The sequence below is a fragment of the Erpetoichthys calabaricus genome, chromosome 16 (assembly GCF_900747795.2).
Source record: "Erpetoichthys calabaricus chromosome 16, fErpCal1.3, whole genome shotgun sequence".
In the NCBI taxonomy this organism is placed as follows: Eukaryota; Metazoa; Chordata; class Cladistia; order Polypteriformes; family Polypteridae; genus Erpetoichthys; species Erpetoichthys calabaricus.
In genome coordinates this window covers 50,117,612-50,140,544 of record NC_041409.2, presented here as the reverse complement: position 1 = coordinate 50,140,544, position 22,933 = coordinate 50,117,612, and the positions used below count along the sequence as shown (strand labels likewise).

The following is a 22,933-nucleotide window of genomic DNA, read 5'->3' as shown; positions in this document are numbered from 1 at the left end:
AAACATTGTTTGACAAAATTGCAAAACAAAATGTATGTTTCAAGGAAAAAAGGTCTAAACTTTTAAATAAGAAGCACAAAGAAGTCAAAAAGGTTTCACTGTAATATTCAACATAGTGGAAAATCTTAATATCACGTAGTATACACTTGCAGCTGTCCCACCATAGCAACAAGAATTAGCAACATGGAAAGGCACAAAGTACTGTTAACCCTTATATAACAAATGTTAAAGTATAAATAAAACCAGAAATTAGCTCTCCATGTGAAAAAAACTAAACACTTAGAACCTATGTAAATAATAAGGAAAATAAGTTTCAAAACAAATAATAAACACTAAGACCCGTAACAGCAATGTCTGACACAAGTTTGGTGTTCAAGAAATTATACAGTCATATGAAAAAGTCTGGGAACCCTTCTCAGCCTGCATAATAATTTACTCTACTTTCAACAAAAAAGATAACAGTGGTATGTCTTTCATTTTCTAGGAACAACTGAGTACTGGGGTGTTTTCCGAACAAAGCTTTTTAGTAAAGCAGTATTTAGTTGTATGAAATTAAATCAAATGTGAAAAACTGGCTGTGCAAAAATTTGGGCACCCTTGTAATTTTGCTGATTTGAATGCATGTAATATTGATTACTTACAACACCAAATTGGTTGGATTAGCTCATTAAGCCTTGAACTTCATAGACCGGTGTGTCCAATCATGAGAAAAGGTATTTAAGGTGGTCAATTGCAAGTTGTGCTTCCCTTTGACTCTCCTCTGAAGAGTGACAGCATGGGATCCTCAAAGCAACTCTCAAAAGATCTGAAAACAAAGATTGTTCAATATCATGGTTTAGGGGAAGGCTACAAAAAGCTATCTCAGAGGTTTAAACTGTCAATATTCAACTGTAAAGAATGTAATCAGGAAATGGAAGGCCACAGGCACAGTTGCTGTTAAACCCAGGTGTGGCAGGCCAAGAAAAATACAGGAGCGGCATATGTGCAGGATTGTGAGAATGGTTACAGATGACCCACAGATCACCTCCAAAGACCTGCAAGAACATCTTACTGCAGATGGTGTATCTGTACATCGTTCTACAATTCAGCTCAATTTGCACAAAGAACATCTGTATGGCAGGGTGATGAGAAAGAAGCCCTTTCTGCACTCACACCACAAACAGAGTCACAAGCCAGATTAATTTTGGAGCAAAGTGCTTTGGACTGATGAGACAAAAATTGAGTTATTTGGTCGTAACAAAAAGCGCTTTGCATGGCAGAAGAACACCACATTCCAAGAAAAACACCTGCTACCTGCTGTCAGATTTGGTGGAGATTCCATCATGCTGTGGGGCTGTGTGGCTAGTTCAGGGACAGGGGCCCTTGTTAAAGTTGATGGTTGGATGAATTCAACCCATTTCAGCGCTGGTGAAAAATGTCAGGACCTACAAAGAATGCAATTTGTTGTGCTTTTGTGAAACGTGGCTAACAACTAACATCCCAGATGCTAATGTAGAGCTACCCGGGTTTAGCACAGTTAGATCGGACATAGACGCAAATACCTGTGGAAAGTGGAAAGGAGGAGGACTCGCTCTGTATGTGAATACAAGATGGTGCAACTCTGGACATGTAAATGTACAAATCTCCACTTGCTGCAGGGACATCGAACTGTTGGCCGTAAGTCTGCGTCCCTATTACTTGCCCAGAGAGTTTGGACACGTCATTGTTGTTATTGTTTACATCCCTCCTCGGGCGGACGTGGAGATAGCGGGTGACATCATCCATTCTGATGTTGCTAAACTGCAAACGCAGCACCCCGAGGCGCTTGTGCTAATCGCTGGAGACTTTAACCATGTGACGCTGGACAAAACATTACCTGCCTTCTCCCAGTATGTGGATTGTAATACCTGGGGAAATAGGACTATTGACCTACTGTATGCAAACGTTAAAGATGCATACAGCGCCACCCCTCTGCCTGCGCTTGGGAAAGCAGATCATAACCTGGTTCTGCTTCAGCCTCACTACAAACCAAGGGTGAGGGAGCTACCTACAACCACACGCTCATTCAGGAAGTGGTCCCCTGAGGCAGAGCAGGCTCTGAGAGACTGCTTTGGAACAACGGACTGGGATATCCTGCAGGAATCATATAGTGAGAACATTGAGGAGGTTGTTGACTGTACTACTGACGACATCAACTTCTGTATGGACATTGTAGTTCCAGTAAGAACAGTACGCTGCTATGCTAACAACAAGCCATGAATTGCAAGTGACATCAAGGGCTTTTGAACCAGAAGAAAAGGGCTTTTAAAGGCGATGATCAGCATGAGCTCCAGCACGTGCAGAAGGAACTCAGAAGGTCCAGCTCAGGGCGGTGAAGGAGCAGTACAGGAGAAAGCTGGAGCAGAAGTTGCAGAATAACAGCATGAAGGAAGTGTGGGATGGGATGAAGATCATCACTGGCTGCAGCTCGAAGCGGGGTGCCACCATCGAGAGAGACGTGGAGAGAGCAAACCAGATAAACAACTTCTTTAACAGCTTTGACCACCCTAACCCACTCTCACCTCAGAGTACTGCACCCTCCATCCATCCTTCTGCTGACACCAGCATAGGAGAGAGTTTCCCCCCACCCATAATTACTGCAGCCCAGGTAAGCAGAGAGCTGAGGACACTTTGTGCCAGCAAAGCAGTGGGTCCAGATGGAGTATCGCCATGACTGCTGAAGGCCTGTACGTTGGAGCTGGGGAGTCCTCTACAGCGCATCTTCAACCTGAGCCTGGAACAGGGGAGAGTCCCGAGGCTTTGGAAAACATCTTGCATCACCCCAATCCCAAAGGTATCACTTCCTAGTGAGCTGAATGACTTCCGGCCTGTTGCTGTGACGTCATATGTGATGAAGACCATGGAGTGGCTGCTGCTTCACCACCTGAGGCCACAGGTCCGCCACGCCCTCGACCCTCTGCAGTTCGCATACCAGGAGAAGGTGGGAGCAGAGCATATCTACATGCTACACCGATCCCTTTCCCAGTTGGACAGAGGCAGTGGTGCTGTAAGAATTATGTTTCTGGACTTCTCTAGCGCCTTCAACACCATCTAACCTCTACTCCTTAGGGACAAGCTGACAGAGATGGGAGTAGATTCATACCAGGTGGCATGAATCATGGACTATCTTACAGACAGACCTCAGTATGTGCGTCTCGATAACTGCAGGTCTGACATTGTGGTCAGCAACACAGGAGCGCCACAGGGGACTGTACTTTCTCTGGTCCTGTTCAGCCTATATACATCAGACTTTCAATATAACTCAGAATTCTGCCACGTGCGAAAGTTCGCTGACAACACTGCTATCGTGGCCTGCATCAGGAGTGGGCAGGAGGAAGAGTATAGGAACCTAATCAAGGACTTTGTTAAAAAGTGCGACTCAAACCACCTACACCTGAACACCAGCAAAACCAAGGAGCTGGTGGTGGATTTTAGGAGACCCAGGCCCCTCCTGGACCTCGTGATCATCAGAGGTGACTGTGTGCAGAGGGTGCAGACCTATAAATACCTGGGGGTGCAGCTGGATGATAAACTGGACTGGACTGGACTGCCAATACTGATGCTCTGTGTAAGAAAGGACAGAGCCGACTATACTTCCTTAGAAGGCTGGCGTCCTTCAACATCTGCAATAAGATGCTGCAGATAATCTATCAGACGGTTGTGGCGAGTGCCCTCTTCTACGCAGTGGTGTGCTGGGGAGGCAGCATAAAGAAGAAGGACGCCTCACACCTGGACAAACTGGTGAGGAAAGCAGGCTCTATTGTAGGCATGGAGCTGAACAGTTTGACATCTGTGGCAGAGCGACGGGCACTGAGTAGGCTCCTGTCAATCATGGACAATCCACTGCATCCACTAAACAGTGTCATCTCCAGACAGAGGAGCAGCTTCAGCGACAGACTGCTGTCAATGTGCTGCTCCACTGACAGACTGAGAAGATCGTTCCTCCCCCACACTATGTGACTCTTCAATTCCACCCAGGGGGGTAAACGTTAACATTATGCAAAGTTATTGTCTGTTTTACCTGCATTTTTTATCACTCTTTAATTTAATATTGTTTCTTTATCAGTATGCTGCTGCTGGAGTATGTGAATTTTCCGTTGGGATTAATCTATCTATCTATCTATCTATCTATCTATCTATCTATCTATCTATCTATCTATCTATCTATCTATCTATCTATCTATCTATCTATCTATCTATCTATCAACAAATTCTTCAGGATAATGTTCAAGCATCAGTCACAAAGTTGAAGTTACACTGGGGTTGGATATTCCAACAAGACAATAACCCAAAACACAGTTCAAAATCTACAAAGGCATTCATGCAGAGGGAGAAGTACAATGTTCTGGAATGGCCGTCACAGTCCCGTGACTTGAATATCATCTAATCTATGGGATGATTTGAAGCAGGCTGTCCATGCTCAGTAGCCATAAAATTTGACTGAACTGGAGAGATTTTGTATGGAAGAATGGTCAAAAATACCTCCATCCAGAATCCAGACACTCATCAAAGGCTATAGGAGGCGTCTAGGGGCTGTTATATTTGCAGAAGGAGGCTCAACTAAGTATTGATGTAATATCTGTGTTGGGGTGCCCAAATTTATGCACCTGTCTAATTTTGTTATGATGCATATTGCATATTTTCTGTTAATCTAATAAATTTAATGTCATTGTTGAAATACTACTGTTTCCATAAGGCATGTCATATATTAAAAGGAAGTTGCTACTTTGAAAGATCAACCAATGATAAACAAAAATCCAAAGAATTAAGAGGGGTTCCCAAACTTTTTCATATGACTGTAAAGCCGATACCCTTGGGCAGAATCATGTCATGTTAGGGTACATGATAGAATCAGTCAGAATATTAAAAGAACACATTTGAAGCAACCATTAAAAACCAAAGAAAAAAAAATTGTAAACAAAATATAAAACAAATCACATCACTAAAGTTTTTGTCAAGGTGCCTTTTAGCTTCCTCTGATAAAATGATTGTGAACTTAAAGAAAGGAGATCTTAAGAATCATGGAGTCTCAGGAGGTTTCCCAGTTTCCAAGTCTCTTTTGTTGCAACATCTGAAAAATAAAATGTTTTTTTTATATCTTCAAAGTGTAGAAATTTATAAGCATTCTGCCATGTAGACTCCTCAAGTTTTGTCAGCATACTGCAGGAGTTTGTTTTTTGGATAATGACAAATATTAGCTATACATTGAGGCCTTTTTTTACTAATTATTCTGTTTAGCACCATAGCACTAACATACTTCAGGCTACTCCCCAAATTTTAATTAAGTATTTGCTAGCCAAAGTTAATAGCAGTCAGTTGTGACTGTGGAATGGGGTAAGGTGGAAAATTATTTCCCAAGTTTATGCAACTGTTAATACGTGATCAGATTTATTGTTTTTGGTATGGGAGATAACTTTAGGACTGTAGTTATGAGTAAGGAGGGTCTGATATATCAGTCATGAACAGATAACAAAGGACAAATTAAATAACAGTTAACAACAAATGAACAAGTGACCTAAAATAAAAAAGCATGGACTTGTCAGAATATTCATTAATATGACACCGTCTGTCACTTTATGAGGTTTATACAGCACTTGATTGGCACCTATTCTGGAAATCTCTAACCTGGTATTTTGTTGTGCCAGTCGTAATTTCAGTGCTGTGTGTGGGAGCGGGTTCAAAACAGTAGTGTGGGAAGGAGTGGGATTACAGTTTCATGCAGCTCACTTGGAGCAGAATACTCTTTCCTAGTGAGAAACAATAAGAATCTCTCAGAATGGCAAGACCAATACAATGTCATTAACATGCCCGAGCCAACATTACACCATCTCAGTGAGTATTTAATAGTCTAAGATTATGAATGTGACTTTCATTGTCCCTCCTTGAACCTGAAAAATATTTTTTTAAGTGAAGAGTTTTATGTTCACATTGTACAGAATGGAAAGTCCAGCTGAACTAGATGTTATTTCAAGAGCTGTGGAGATGTAGAATGCTCTTGTTTAGGGATTAAACATGAGATGTGTCAAGCAAGAGACCTGGAATGCAAAGCATCATGAGATTGTTTCCAAAATTAAATCACAAAACACCAACAATTTATTTTTATATTGCCCAAAATCACTCAAAGTATGCCTCAATGGGCTTTAACAGGCCCTGTTTAATTGACCCCAGCCTTGACTCACGAAGATGACAAGGAAAAAAATCCCTAAAAATCTTGCAGGAATAGAAGAAGAAATCTGGGAAGGGTAATTCAAAGCTTGACCACCCTTTCCAGGTAGGTTGGATATGCAGTGGGTGTGAAAAAATGGGGTTAAAACAAAACAGAACACCAGTAATCCTCTTCACAGAACTACATGGTCAATCTACCATTTCTGTTACCTCAGAAATACAGTACAAGAATGTAATTTGCAGGCACAGAGCATTGCAACAAATCCCAAAGGAAAATGCAAGCATAGATTATAATACTCACTAAATACAAATAAAAATTACAATACACTTATATTACACTTACAATACATATCTGCTTAGAAACACAAAATTCTAGTTTCTGATTAGAAGACTGGGAAATGCCATTTAATTAAAGTAATGTGTTGCTATCTACCACATTACCTCGGGGCGGCCGGGGTTTCAATTTGCCGCCCTCCAACGTTTCTGAATATGTTAACCTATTTAAATAGAAAATTAAAATGACGTATAGAGAAAAATTAAGATACATTTTGCATAGATTTATTTATATACAGAGAAACAGCAATATTTTTTTCACATATAATTATTTATAAGCATCAACTAGACAAGAATATAGTATAGACGCACTGATAACCCGTATTCTGATTATTATGGCGCGAACTCGAGCTACGCCACTGAATGCCGCCCTCAAAAATGTACCGCCCGGGGCGGACCGGCCGCCCCTAGCTACGCCACTGATTACGTCTAACTCTGGTTATAATTGAATGTCACTGAATTTACTTCAACTCAAGTTGAAGTCAACAGGGAAGGAGAAACTGAACCAGTTTTGAGTGAATTCTAATGGTGCAGTTATCTTTTAAGTGTCCCAGACAACTAGGCAAGTGTCTTCCAACTATGTTGCCAAGAATGTGAGTTGAACTGTGAGGCAGCAGTACTACTGACTGATTAAATTAGTAGAATTAAATATCACAATGGTAAAATCTCTAGTAGGAGTGGCAGCAGGAGCAGGAAGCATGAGTTGAGGTTTTGCACCCACATATTCAATAGTAGGTACTCACCTCTCTCAAACCGAAAAGAAGTTTGTTTGTTTTTTTTCTCTGATTCTTTTCCTCAGTCAATGCCATGCTGCCAAATAGCCACAACACTAAAGCATGTGGATTCTTCAGCCCTTCCTGTTTGCCATCAACTGCACAGCATTCTGGGTAACACTTTAAAGTGGTTGGCTCACATATTACACACAGGTCACATGCAGGTTGTTACAAAAAAAATCTCTGTTAAGATGCAAATACAGACGGTTAAGATGCAAATACACATTTCCAGTTCCCTTCTGTGTGTGCATTTTGAGTTTACATTTACTTTTAGCCAACTACTAGGATCAACATTGTATGCTCCAGCTTTTTGATGTCACCCTAGCCTTGCAAGGCATCATGGGGTCATGTCATGTCATTTTCTAACTTAATCTAGACCAGGGTTGCTGGAGCCCATCCCAGCTAGCATAGGGCACAAGTCAGGAACAAACCCTGGACAGGGCGCCAGTCCATTGAAGGACGACCACACACATAGAACCCCATACCAAACACACACTACGGCCAATTCACCTAACTTGCATGTCTTTGGACAGTGGGAGGAAACCCATGCAGACAATGGGAGAACATGCAAATTCCATGCAGGGATGACCCGAGACGAAAAACTTTGTCTCCTTATTGCGAAGCAACATTGCTACTGCTGCATCATGGTGTCGCCCATTTCATCATAGGGTACTGTGAGAAAAAAAAATGTGTCTAAAGTTTTGTCTAAATTTTAAGGAATATATTAATTGAACAAGATCACCGGCATACCCAGAAAATTTTTGCAAAAAATGCTTTGGCAAATTTCACCAAATAGTACTAGTTATTGTTGTCCACATATTATAATTACAATAATTATATTAAGCATGTGACAGGGTGCCTCGAAAGGAGTTGTGGTATTGTATTAGGAAGTCGGGACTGGCAGAGAAGTACGTAAGAGTTGTACAGGGTATATACAAGGAAAGTGTGACAGTGGTGAGGTCTGTGGTAGGAGTGACAGATGCATTCAAGGTGGAGGTGGGATTACATCAGGGATCGGCTCTGAGCCCTTTCTTATTTGCAATGGTGATGGACAGGTTGACAGACAAGATTAAACTGGAGTCCCCGTGGACTAAGATGTTTGATAATGATATTATGATCTGTAACGAGTGTAGGGAGCAGGTTGAGGAGACCCAGGAGAGGTGGAGATATGCTCTGGAGAGGAGAGGAATGAAGATCAGTAGAAACAACACAGAATATATGTGTGTAAATGAGTGAGAGGTCAGTGGAATGTTGAGGATGCAGGGAGCAGAGTTGGCGAAGGTAGATGAGTTTAAATACTTGGGATCAACAGTACAGAGTGATGGGGATTGTGAAAGAGAGGTAGAAAAGAGAATGCAGGCAGGGTGGAATGGGTGGAGAAGAGTGACAGGAGTAATTTGTGACAAATGGTTATCAGCAAGAGTGAAAGGGAAGGTCTACAGGACGGTAGTGAGACCAGCTATGTTATATGGGTTGGAGACAGTGGCACTGACCAGAAAGCAGGAGACAGAGCTGGAGGTGGCAGAGATAAAGATGCTAAGATTTGCATTGGGTGTGACAAGGATGGATAGATTAGAAATGAGTACATTAGAGGTTCAGCTCAGGTTGGATGGTTTAGAGACAAAAGTCAGAGAGGCAAGATTGTGTTGGTTTGGACAGAGGAGTTTGTGCAGAGGAGAGATGATGAGTATATTGGGAGAAGGATGTTAAGGATAGAGCTGCTAGGGAAGAGGAAAAGAGGAAGGAGGTTTATGGATGTGGTGAGAGAGGACATGCAGGTGAGCAGCTGAAAAAAGAAGAAGAAGTACTAATTATGACCAAGGTATTAAATGCTGCATCTGTAGGACTTTCTCTTTCTTTCTTGCCCAAGAGGTGAAAGACTTTCTTCAGGGGGCAAGACAGCACAGTCATCAGTAAACAGGCCAAAGGTCAAAACATGATTATTACCAAAACTAAGCACTAGAGTTCAAAGCAACAACCAAAGTGTAATCAAAAAGCAAGCAAATGTTCCTGATGCTAATCTGTTGGTCTTTCCTCTGTGACCACTAATTCATTTTGTTTTTCTCTAGAAAACTGAAAGCTAGTCATGGCCTTTTATAATGATGATGCTATAACATTCCATGTAATGATGACGACATGTAACCAGCAAATGAACAAGGAAAATGACAGCAACGGCAAGGAAAAGTAATAATAAAATGGAGATATGGTGACATCACCACGCTAACAATAACAAAGAAATCTTAAAATAATGGCGGACAGTAATTCAGGTTGTCCTAATGCACCCTAATTGCCCAGGCATCATGTAGCTTTATAAGGATCAGAAAAATGAAATAATGGTGCCCATGAAAGAACAAACACACAAAACGATTACACAAAGATATCACCAAGCTAATATGAAAAATGTTAATAACAAAAGTCATTAATACTGTTACTACAGCAGAGAAAATAAAATTAAATAGTTTTCATTTCTAACAGTACAGGAAAGAACGGAGCTTACTCCTACTAACTGTGGCCACTGAACACATTGATTTCCACACCCTCACTCACCACTTCTAGGAATCAACAAGTTACTGTTTAAAGACCATCATCTCGTCACACTTTATTAATAATATGACTGTTAATTACTGTTTTAAGCACCTTCTCTAACAGTTTGCCTGAAGAAAGGAGACCTCATCTTCAACCAATCATAACCTACAATGTACACTCTAATAGCAGAACCTAATTGTCGCCACCATACAAATATGTGCATAGTTGTGGTTACAGTACGCTCTTTAGGTAGGTGGGTGTAATAAATTAGTTATTCAGTTACTGTGACTTTTGAAAGAAGTTGAGAGAACTGTACTGTATATAGTCAGGTAGACAAAGTATGGCAGCATAGAGACAAACAACAGCAACTTGGGTATGAGTTTTTGGAACCAGAAATCAGTTGTTAGTTACACATAAGGATCGTTAACTTGTTCCCTTAATTCTAAGCACATAGCAAGATATCTACGGTAAAACATGTAACTTGCATCACATTCAGGAAATGTCATTAAAAAGTCCTAAGTGTTGAGGTGTAGTGGTCAACCAAAAAAGATGCACCTGTCGATGCTCAGGTGTGCAAAGGTTTCAAAGTGCACCCCAGTTTCATCTCCATTTGAAGCCTATGTCATCTATATACATGCTGTGAAGGATGGGTCATGGGCATTTCCTCTAAGACTATTTTTGTGTTTCTTTTAAAAACAGGATATTAAAGTTCCCACTATTTTTCTATGTACTGTGTAGAATTCCCAAAGTACATCATAAGACCTCATTTCCACCCACACTTGAATTTGTAAACTCTGCATGTTATTTATAGTACAGGTTTTCCACTTCCCCACATTGTTCACTTAACTAACCTTCATTTTTCTTTTTCCTTTTGACAACAGCGCAACTCCAGTCCCTCTCTCAGTGAAGACAGAGATGGCCACTTTTCAGACATTGTTATGCAAAATGAGCTGAAGGTATGTCAGGGTGGATGGCAAAGTTTTTACCAGCGCTGGAAATAAAAAGTAGACTGGTAGTCTTGCCCTTTGCTCAGTGGGCAAAATGTGGCAGCTTGAACCCTCAAACCAGATGCTGAGCAACTGCATTTCTATTGGTTGAGAGGGAAATACCTTTGCATACTTTTTAATGGCCTTCCTTTACACACAGAGCACATAACATTTATTTTGTAACAAGAGGGTTACGTTTCGTTTAGTAGCAATCAATCTCAAATTCATGGCCTCATATTATGTATGTTGCATCAGTTTCACAATGGAAGGCACATAGCATGCTTCATGTTCTGTGCTTTAATAGCAGTAAGCATTTCATGGTAACAACACCAACTTATAGGGGCTTAAGCTTCACCTAAGGGGCAAATGTGCACCCTCTTCCATCAAATAAACTAATTTGGAGCTGAAATGTCATCCCATGTTATACCTTTTCACAGTTCTGAAGGGCCAATTAAAAGTGGCACAGTTGGCTCCATATTTTACATGAATGCTGCTGGTAGTCCTCCTAAAGAACATGGCTTTACAGTATTTACTAATGCTGACTGAATCATCTAGAATAGAATAGAACTTAGAATGCCTTTTATTGTCACTATACACATATACAATGAGATTAAAAGCAGCTCCTTCAGTGCAGACATATATGTAAAACACAACAAGTAAATAAACAAATAAACAAATGGTGCAAAAAGTTGCAAAAAAAAAAAAAAGTTCTGTGACGCTTTATACAAATGCAAAGAATAATAACTAAATCGAGTTATTGCACATTATTTAAATACTGGAAAGAATAAATAACTATTGCACTATTGGGTTATTGCACATAATTTAAATATTGCACAATAATGATGATCATGTGCAGTGAGTAGTGGATGTTGGACCCTGAGAGTAATGATATTGTACAGTATACAGATATTACACATTTATTATCAGTACCATTTAAATATTGGATATTGCACAGTTGATGGATAGAAGGAAGTCCAGGGGTTGGGGAGTTAGACGGTGTAGTCAGTGCATGTGTGAGTTTAGAGTGGTTATGGCTTTTGGGAAAAAACTGTTTTTGAGTCTGTTTGTCCTTGTTGTGATGCATCTGTCGCGCCTCCCTGAGGGCAGCAGGTCAAACAGATCGGAGCCAGGGTGGGAGCTGTCCTTGATGATGATTTTTGCTCTGCTGAGGCAGCGGGAGGGGTAAATGTCCATCAAGGAGGGGAGAGGGCAGCCGATGATCTTCTGTGCTGCCTTTACTACTCGCTGAAGCCTCTCCCTGTCTGCCGTGGTGCAGCTGCCATACCATACTGTGATACAGTACGTCAGCAGGCTCTCGATGGACGAGTGGTAGAAGGTCAGTAGCAGGTTGGAGTCCAGGTTGTGCTTTCTGAGGATCCTCAGGAAGTGTAACCGCTGCTGAGCCTTCTTGATGACTGCTGTGATGTTGTCTGTCCAGGAGATGTCAGCAGAGATAAGGATGCCAAGAAACCGGAAGGTATGGACCCTCTCCACATACTCGCCGTTGATGTAAAGGGGGGCTAGGTCGGTGCTGTGCCTCCTGAAGTCGACAGTGATCTCCTTGCTTTTCCTGGTGTTCAGAGCCATATTGTTCTTTGAACACCAGGCTGCCAACTTCAGGACCTCCTCTCTGTAAGCTGCCTCGTCTTCCTTTGAGATGAGTCCGACCACTGTGGTGTCATCTAAAAACCCTTAATTGCCAGTCACAACTGGCATTTTTAAGAACAATACTTCAAAATCATTGTAGAATGATAAGTGTACTGACAATCTTACAGAGCAGATTTCCTCCCCCATTCCAGATTGGTTTACCACTTATGGACCACTTCTATGGGAAGTCTAGAGATTATTACTGGACTTGAGTGAGATGATCATTGTTTTCTTAACTGTGAGGCTACTTATTCTCTATCATGTCAAATGAGGAAAGCAGCAAAACAATTAATAGATAAGCTGTAGCTCTGACAGATCCTGCAGCACTATGAGCACTTCTCACAAACTATAATCATTGACCAGGAATACGATATTAAACAGTTGAGTTGTAACTTCATGTATTAATGTCATCAAATCAGATTTCAAAAAGCCAGCCATCTAAAAGAGAAACTCATTCTCATGGTCACATATTTGACCAGGTCTTATTCATTGACAGCACTCACAGCATTGGACTGAGCCCCTCTTACCATAAAACATTACCCCTTTTCTGTCTCAAACATACCATGTCAATTTTTTTCTCTGAAATCTCAAAAATACTTATTCTTTTAGCCTTGCTGTTTCTATTTCTGATCTTTGACGTCTTCTCACTTAACACACACATAACAAATATTTGTTGACTATGTTAATTCATCTCTCCACTCAGTTTTAGATGAAATAGCACCTTTAACACATAGATAATTCTCCTTTAAGCTTTCAGCTCCATAGTATATCATCACTGTCTGTGATGATATCATCATACCATTGTCTTCTGCTAGAACTCTTGGCATTGTTTTTGATTTTTCACTTTGTTATTCAGCCCATGTAAATCACATTAGGAAAGCTTCTTACTACACCTCCACAATAGTCCTCAGTCTGCTCTGTTTTTCTGATAGCAAGCTTTGGAATGACCTGCTTGAAGTAAGTCAATGGGCGGTGTCAATTTATTGCTTTAAAAGACAACTTGAACCCCACCTAACAGACACAGATATTCTTATCCTTTCACTCTGTTCACTCTCTCAATCTGGCTGCTCAGGATGATACATAGTTTCACAAACTGGTATTCTTGTGTTTTAAATCCTGTTTGTCGTTTATTACTCTAATTCAGAACTTTTGTGTTTTAACTGTTATAGCTTTTGATATTAGTTTATATATAGTTTAATTTACTTTATCTTTTTCAGGTCTTCTATTTCTGTTGTACCTTTTCTAAATATCAGTGAACACTTTAAGCTTGGGAAAGGTATTAAGTAAATAAAATATACATTTTATTTATATAAAAAGTAATATTCTTATTATTATTACGGAACTGGTGCTTTTTAAAAAGGTTGGTGCAAGACTGGTGGACACAGATGGTGGAATGGTAAACTTTTTTTTTTTTTTCAGATTGAACAGCTGACCAAAGACTGGACGGACAAATGGAAGGATAAACAGGAGCTTATGGAGGAGTATCGAGTGGACATCAACAGGGAGCGGGAAGGAGTTCTCATCGATTCTCGCTTGCCTCACTTGATAGCTGTGGATGGAGATGTGCTGAGCACTGGGATAGTTTTCTATCACCTTAGGGTATATTTTGATCTTTGTGTTTTATACCTGAAAGGGTCCACATTGTTGTTCAATTTCATTTCTGTTTTCTTTTTAATGATACCATAACATAACATTCTGAGACCTAAAGAGTGACAAAGTGTCACTGCCTACCCTGGCCACACTAGTCAGGCAAAGCTGCTTCATATTTCTGATTTTAGGAAACTGTAGTTCAGCCACCCTGAATAGTAACTTTATATCAAAGTTTACCGTTAAATCTCTCATATAATGCGCACTCGTGTATAATGACCATGCTGATTTAGGCCAAAATGTTCAGTTAAAAAAAGAAATTCATATATTATGCGCACCCAAGATTTTATTAACTCTTTTAGAATGGATGTGAACAGGAAAAGTGAGGGAGATAATCAGCTGTAAATGTCAGAAAAAATGCTTGCCATTATGGTAAAGGTAGACTGCCTTTGGTTGGAGGAATGTTAGACTTGTGGACTTGATGTCTAATTCCTGCGTGTGTGTGTGAGTAGCGACAAGCAAAAAATGGCAAAAATGGCATTGACATCTGGCGAGAAAACAAAGTGAATGGACAAAGCAAAATACCCAGTGGACGACATTTTGCGTATGTTTCATTATTTTAAATTGGACTCTGACTTGTTAGACTCCGATTTTGGTTCAAGTGATCTGGGGATCGAGATCAAAAATGAAAGTGAAAAACTGGCATCAGCTGATCAGTCCCCTGCTAATCGTGGTTCTGAACATTTGCCTGGGAGGATCGCCACTTACAGTGACAAGAGGTATAAACCAGCTTGCATCGCCGATGACGACCCGGCTCAGCCGCTGTAGCCAGAGATAGGGAACACGCAGTGAGAGTGGCTACAGAACCAGCAACAGACATTTTATGTTGATTTATGTTTGTGTGCTTTTCAGAAAAACAGTCCCAACCTTGCTACTGCTGCTGGTGCCGTTGCAGCCACAGACAGTTAACATGCAGCGACAGCACACTGCACGCAGAGACAGACATTTTATTTTAATGTATGTGAGAATCTATTGCTTTAAAATTATGTCTTGTGTATAATGCACACCCTAATTTTTAGCAAACTAAATTGAGTGAAAATTACACACATTACACACAAGGTTTTATGGTAATTGAAAAGGTTTATAACGCCGTTATGTGTATTTGTTTCGTAAATTTGAAGACAAACTTTTGGCCTTTTAATCTGAACCAAATACCTTTAGCACTCACTCTGTATTTTGTATACCACTTTTCACACTTGTACGATGCAATACAAAGCTCATAAGAATGCAATAAACCGCAACTGTAATATTAGTTTGATTTTTAGGTAGCCTTTGATAATAATTAACAGCTTAGGTTTAATTCTATACAAGCTGATCATGTGAGTTGAAAGGGGGCCTCATCGGCAAGACTCTGGACTGGAAAGATAAAGATTAGACCTTCAAACCTTGATTCTGGCTAACTAAACGACTTTAAAATTTCCTTGCATTATCAAAATATAAATGAGCATTTTTTTAAGAAATGCTCTATGTTGTGTAGTAATTGTATATGATTAGTCAGAAATAAAGCACTAGGTCGAGGAATCTTAACACTAATAGAAACTGTGTGGAGAACATGGAGACTTTCAATGCCTTTCTGTATACGCCAGGGTTATTCTAATATGATTTCATAAAGTCTGTTAAGAGAAATACGCTTTGATCCCCTGTCTGAGTGATATCTTCATCCCATGTTCAGTTAAACTGTTTCCAGAATTCCTAATGGAATAAGTGAAACTTGTGAAGTTATTATTATTGTAGTTATAATTACATTATCAATCAGTTATGGAAATGTGGCCTAGTGATGTATGTGCTGTATTTTGTTATTATTTTTATGTTCTCTCTTTTGAGACCAGGAAAGTACAAGTGCAGCTACTTAAAACAGACTTGGATGTAAAACAGCACTTAGCATTCAGCCATATATCTTTATTACCATTGACTACTGTACATGTAGGATGGTTGGCGAGCACTAGGAAAGTTGCTGCTGTATAACACTATACATGAGATATGCTTCCTTACTTTCTTTCTTCTTCTTTCTTTTTGTTAATAGTGTCATAGGACACTTGTTACGCATGTTCTCATTGTCAATAATTAATTGTAATCATCCTAGTTTTTCATTTGTGAACCCCCTGCTAACCACTTGTTACTCTCAGACTGTGGTCTTAACTTTAACTGGTAGATGCACAGTAAGGCAGAAATGACCCGGATGCTCCTTTTTGCCAACATCATATTTCTAATATACAGTATAAATATATGTATTTTTGATAAACAGAGCAGTATTTTTATGCATAACATTTTCCAAAGTAATAACAATCTGACCACTACTTCTCAGTTTTAAAAGACTGTACTGTTGCTGGTTGGTATCTGATATGCACACCACAGCTGTGGAACATTTGTGGTTGGAATTGGATAATTTGCCTGAAGCCCTGTTGCTGTGTCAAGGATCACTTAAACTTGGTACACAAGCAGCACTGATGTAATGCACAGATTTGGCCTGCAACGATGGAAGCTTTTAAATGTGGTAGACCTGCTTTTCTGTTTCTTTAATCTTCCTTTTCTTGCCTCTCTTTTTCATGCACCTAGGCTTCCTTCTCTTTTTCTTCCTCTTACTCTGCTCATTGCCTAAATGCTCTCAGCTGACCGCAGGTAAAGTAAACTAACAATTCAATGTCTGTAACTTGGGGCTTTTAACCCTCATTAAATCTATGGGTACATCTGTCAGAATGAATTGTGTTGTGTGGTGTTTTGGTTACTTAGAAATATAATAGATTGTTAGAATAAAATGAAGCCACTTTGCTTATTAAACTTCAGATTGGGTTTCAGAAGCCATAAGTTATGATTTGTGGGAAGTTCACTTTATTGGATCTTAATTCATAATCACATCCATATTTTGTGAGCTATAATTATCTCATTCGGGCAACATTATATGAAGCACTGACACGTGTTACATCATGATCGTTTGTATTTACACTGTAATTTCATTTAAGAACTACACAATGTCATATTGACCACTTTTATTTCTGTAAGTACATCATGTAGCCATGGTATACCAAATAATATGTTAGAAAATAAAAACCTACAGTGCCAGGATAAAGTATTCACTATTTTTTTTATTTGGTTCTATAAAGGTTGATTTTGAAATAGATTAAGTAGACATTTTTCTTCAATATCATATAAGAATTTGTGCACCATGTTAAAATAAATGGAAAATCTTGAAAGACATCACAGGTTTTCATAAATTAAAAAGTTAGTGTAGCAAAGGGCAGTAAGGCTGAAAGAGAGGGCCTGTCACTGTATAATACTCACAGGTTTACTTGCTTGCTTAGGGAGGCCGCACACTATGCAATTTTGAGCCTGGATTGGGAGCTCCTGAATTTGTTCTTTCAAATTGGTACAAAATCACGAAAAAGTCATTGCAGCTCATAAGTTCAATATTCACAAGGTATTAAATATGTTCCAATGTGATCCAAGTGGCTTACAGTCCCCCGATGATTTTTTGACATGTCCAAAACATTCAGGCACCGTCAGCTTGCATTTGTCAGGTGTGAAACATCACACAAATCAGTTTTGTGTTTCAGTGAATATTGATCAATCAGGGAGCAACTCTGTTCATACTTTTGAAAGCATGGCTGCGAAACATTTGTGGATGCAAAGGAAAGAGACCATTTTAGTTGAGTTATGGAAAAAGAATCATGTGTTATAAAACAATTCAATGTATGTATGTGCTTTAGCATAGTCTGCTGATAGTAAGAAAGGGCTAATCCAGTGAATGCTGGATGCTTAAGTAAAGTTTAGTCTACTATAAAAACAGACATACAGTTATATATTCCATTATTCTTTTGTGCAGGTAATATATATTTTTGCCCAATGACAAAGATGCAAGATTATGCAAAATGCCAACCATATATGAGTCCTTATGAACTGATGTGGACTCGCACCACAAAGTATTTCAGTTCAAAAGTTTGTACCATGGTGAAGTGCCAGTGGTCAGCTGCAAAAATGTAGCAATCTGACTGTGAGGCCAGGAGTGACTCCATTAGTCAGCCTAGCAGAGACTGTTTCCTGAGGACAGCTGATCCCGCTCAGTGTCAGCCGCCACTTTTTCCACACAGCATTGTCACTACACTCCACCCATCCACAGTGCAAATCACAACCTTATCACCAGGTGAATTGCCATGCACTCACACCTTGAAGCATCTCAGTTCAAAGATTTACACTGTGGCGAACTGCCAGTGGTCATTTGCAAACCCACAAAATCTGTTTTAGAAGTGTTAGCTAAAAGGAGATCTCCTTTTGTCAGCCATGCAAAGATTGTTTCTGAATGCTTTGAGGAGACCACTTTATGATGCCATCAGCTGATCAATCTCTGTGTCAACCCCCTCCTTTTCTGCACAACATTGCCACTACACCTTAAAATGGCATTACTTACAATCAGCTATCAGTACAAATGCCTCATTAGGTGTGAGGGAGCTCCTGATTTCCCAATGTCTTAACACATGAAAATTCCCTAGTGTTCTCTTATCCCTCTTGGGGACGTTCTCCTTAGTTTAAATGGATGAGCTCTTATTTACCAACTCAGAGGCAACAAGTTCACAGCCTAAATGATTTCTTGCCTGATGACAGTCGTGAGCAACAGACACAAATCAGTAATTTTGAGCCTGAAACTGTTCACGTATTATCTATCTACCTCTATAAGTGTCAAAGCTCAAGTGTCACTTTTCTTGGGAGATATCAATGGCGTGTATGCTGAATGGTTATAGCTTTGATAATCCGCATGACTGCACATATTGTCACAATATTCTGAAGAAGAGAGCTGTTGAAAAACAAAACTAAGAAAATGCACATGATGTCGGTGTTGATAGAACTGGCTCAAGCTTCCAGTGTAAGGAAACCTCAGCTTTCTCCCTAATCCTAGCTTCTGTGTGTTTCACAGTCCCTCTTTGCACACTAAAATACAACTGCATGCCTGGTTAAATATTTTAATAAAGAGAAATGTGTGTTATTTAGGGCGGCATGGTGGCGCAGTGGGTAGCGCTGCTGCCTCACAGTTGGGAGACCTGGGGACCTGGGTTCGCTTCCCGGGTCCTCCCTGCGTGGAGTTTGCATGTTCTCCCCGTGTCTGTGTGGGTTTCCTCCGGGCGCTCTGGTTTCCGTCCACAGACATGCAGGTTAGGTGGATTGGTGATTCTAAATTGGCCCTGGTGTGTTTGTGTGTGTCCTGCGGTGGGTTGGCACCCTGCCCGGGATTGGTTCCTGCCTTGTGCCTGGGATTGGCTCCAGCAGACCCCCGTGACCCTGTGTTCGGATTCAGCGGGTTGGAAAATGGATGGATGGATGGAAATGTGTTATTTATGCCAGAATGTGATGTCTTATGGTCACACTCATGTTGTTGTTGCCATCACAGTGCTGCTAGAGACATCAATAAACTGCAACTATAAAAGATGGTGGCATGTATCAGAAATCCTATCAGTGGATTAAAGAAATGCCTTAAAGCCTTCTTCAAATTCAAAATAATATGTGGGAATCTTTGCTCATTTTGTTAATAATTCGACTTGATTTCTGATGCAACCCATTTCTTTTGATAAAAAGTCTTCTTTTTGATATTGTGACCCATGCTTTCCTCAAGATGCCTTTTGCCTTTACTGGAATTCATTTTTTGGTCCTCTTCCTTTGAACTCTGTGTTTGTTACAGTACAACCCAAAAACCTTCCCCTGTGTTCCCTTTGAATTTCCCTGCACTTGCACACTTGCAGAATGAACACACACAATAAACAGAAAAGTGAATGTTCAGAAACGGAATTTTAAAAACACAAAATAACTGATGTTCTTAAAATGTACACATCCTTCCTTGTCAAATATTCAGATTTGGTGTTCAACAAAAATATGTTCCTAGCAATGCAGTATGATTAGCTATTTATCCATCCACAGCAAGTGCGTATCCCACTAGTCCTAGAAATAAACCAAGTCTGGACAATGTGGCAGTTGATTTCAGGGCATACTCATCTATATCACTTACAGTAGGGCAGTGGAGGGTTGCCTCTTAAACTGACCTCGGCATTTCTAGAATGCAAAAAAATTAGAGCAGAACACAGGGGGATCATGCCAGCTCAAACATGTAACCACAACTGGAACCGAACTTGCATTTCACTGTAAACTTGCACTTCACTAAGCCAATGTGCTACCCTACCTTTTTCCAGTGTACCTCTCATTTTCCAAATTAAAAATAGATTTTTTTCATTTTTTGGAGAGTAATGATGGGTTTATTTCTTAAGAATCCTTTTAAGACCAAAAGAAAGATTAAAAAAAGAGTCAAACCTATGATCTCATTGCAGGAAGGAACAACCAGGATTGGATCCAGTAGTGACCATGGGGAAACAAATATTGGTAAGCCATCTCATATTTTGTTCAAAACCATTTTTTTTCCTTGACTTCTACAGCCTTGCATTTGTTGGTGATCCAAACCTATATCATGGTGCTGGAGTTTGGTGACATACCGTATTTACCCGTGTACCATGCGCACATTAGAAAATCAGGTGCGCGTCATACACGAGGAAATTTTTTTCTGTAATGTTTACTTCTTCTGCTTGGGCTCTCTCTCTCTCTTGCTCGTTCACTCGCGCGCTCTCTCTCTCTCTCTTTTTCTCCCCCTCGCTTGCTCGCTCGCCGGAAAACGTGCCCTAAACTCTTCCTATACAATCACAAAGTGCGTCGTACACGGGGAAAATTTTTTTTCATGATTTTCTTTGTAAAAATTAGGGTGCGTGTCTTACACGAGGGTGCATGGTACACGAGTAAATACGGTATTTCATGCTGCTGAAACATGCGAGAAAGACTTTCACTGTACTCTATACAGGTGACAATATTTCTATTACAACTACATTCTGTGTTATTCAGTGCAAAATTGTATCAAAAAAGAGTGTACAGGCTTCCCCAACTTCAAGAAGCTAATCTGCTTCATTGGAACACTTACTTACCTTTAATTTAAATGGAGAATTTTTAAGCATCCATAGGCTCAAAAAATGACACTACAGTTTTGCTCAAACTACACTAAAATACATGAAAATTACTGGTAACATTAGTTATTATTACATCAAAACCTAACAAGACAATTTTATTAAAGAATGTATTAATAAGACTGTTTTCTTGCAGTTTTTCACTTCAACGTTCATGTTCCAAATAGTCCTCTTTTAATCTTTCTTGGGCTTTTCCATCTCTCTTTTGGCACGACTAATGCATGTGACAAGTTGACTGAACTATAGCACATGAACAGAGACAGCATCACATTTGAGAATGATTGAAATTGGGATTGCACATCATCGATATTCAACCACACGCTAACAATCAGCCCCGTCCCAAACATTTAGCCGCACCTAAATTCTACAACCTGTCCGTTCTGAATCACTGGGACTAGAGAAACAGTGTATAATGCAAAATTCCAGAAAGTGGATTCTGTTCATTTGGACATAGTTTTTTTCCATGGGAGATACATTTCATCACTCATCCAAGTGACTTCCTCAGTCTCAGGTGACTGCAGGTTTCTCCAACCTTATAAACAGTACCTTTGCATAATGACCGAAACTAGCACCATTGACTAACAATGGGCTGTGTGATCAATGATATTCAAATTGTCCATTGATCAATGGCCATGAGTACCATTCACAGAGAGTTGGGGAATGGCTGCAATCACAGCATTGTAAGATGATGAAAGATGTACCCTTAGGCCCCCTCGGAAAAAAACTGTCCAGATGAACAGAATCAACTTTCTAGAATTTCGTTACCTGGATTATTGAGCATGCATCGAGACATAATGCAAAACGTCATGTGTAGTGTTAATTTTTTAATCCATTTCTTTTATTTACTTTAGTGAAGAATAATGAACAACCTCAGTCAACTGCAACAAATTTCCTCACCAATATATCAATGGCTCAGTTGAAACGTGGCCTTTTCAACTTGTAGGAGCAGCCACACATGGCATTGATTTCTCTTTAGTATTATTCACAAGTTTGACCGGCATTACTCAGTAATTGTTTTATTGTCATGTTTGTTTAAAACAAAACCAGATGTATATGTTGCCTTTCTTGTATTTCTTTGCTCCATGGCCTAACCAATGTTCTCGACCAGATACTCTTACTATCACATTAGTGGAAATAAAAGCATTTACCTTTAAACTGCACCCAATCTCCTTTATCACTGAAACAAAACCCTGAACAGTTAGTATAGATCTGTAGCTCTATACCAACCGATGTATGACTGGGCAAAATTTAATCATGTCTTTGTCATTGTCAAGTTCTGCAGGGTTCCCATAGTGACGAAGATTATTGTGAAATTGTAAATGAGTGTGGAGTTGTGAGCCTGAAGCCTTGCCAGAGAGGACACTGCACTGTAAATGGCCGTGAAGTGACAGAACCATGCCGGCTTGCTCAAGGTAATGGACCTTTTTCTCTAGAAATTCATTATAGTACCACAACAGTTAATTAGAATTTTTGACCTTTGCGAAATGGGCCTATTTTTAGCAGCTAGACTTCACTGATAGTACTGATTTAATTGTTTTATTCTGTAATTATTTTCCATAGTGCCTTTGGTGAGTAATAAAGGCTGTATGAAGGACGTTAGCTTATTACAAGGAAAAAGTAATAAAGTCCTAATCTTATAAAATACGTAAGGAGAAAAAAGTGTGTATATTAAGACTATACATAGAATGGTCAATTAAAGTACCAAAGCTAACTTGGAGTATGTGGGCATAATGAAGACAGAGTGGTCAGGTGTCAGTGATGAACAATGCTGAAGTCCAGTTTGAAATGGGTGTTTTCAGTTTGGACTTGAACTATGAAAACAGACCTTTGCAGACAGACCTGGACTACTCAG

The 22,933-nt window shown here is 39.8% G+C and overlaps 1 protein-coding gene across 1 annotated transcript in view; it reads left to right on the top strand.

The window, feature by feature from the left end:
* Positions 1 to 22,933, top strand: part of stard9 (StAR-related lipid transfer (START) domain containing 9) — a 248,461-nt gene that overhangs the window by 161,554 nt on the left and 63,974 nt on the right. Inside the window, exons 15-18 of the mRNA XM_051919739.1 lie at positions 10,697 to 10,771; positions 13,868 to 14,047; positions 20,401 to 20,452; positions 22,356 to 22,493. Coding sequence (XP_051775699.1) covers positions 10,697 to 10,771; positions 13,868 to 14,047; positions 20,401 to 20,452; positions 22,356 to 22,493 — 445 coding nt within the window. The remainder of the gene's footprint in view (positions 1 to 10,696; positions 10,772 to 13,867; positions 14,048 to 20,400; positions 20,453 to 22,355; positions 22,494 to 22,933) is intronic.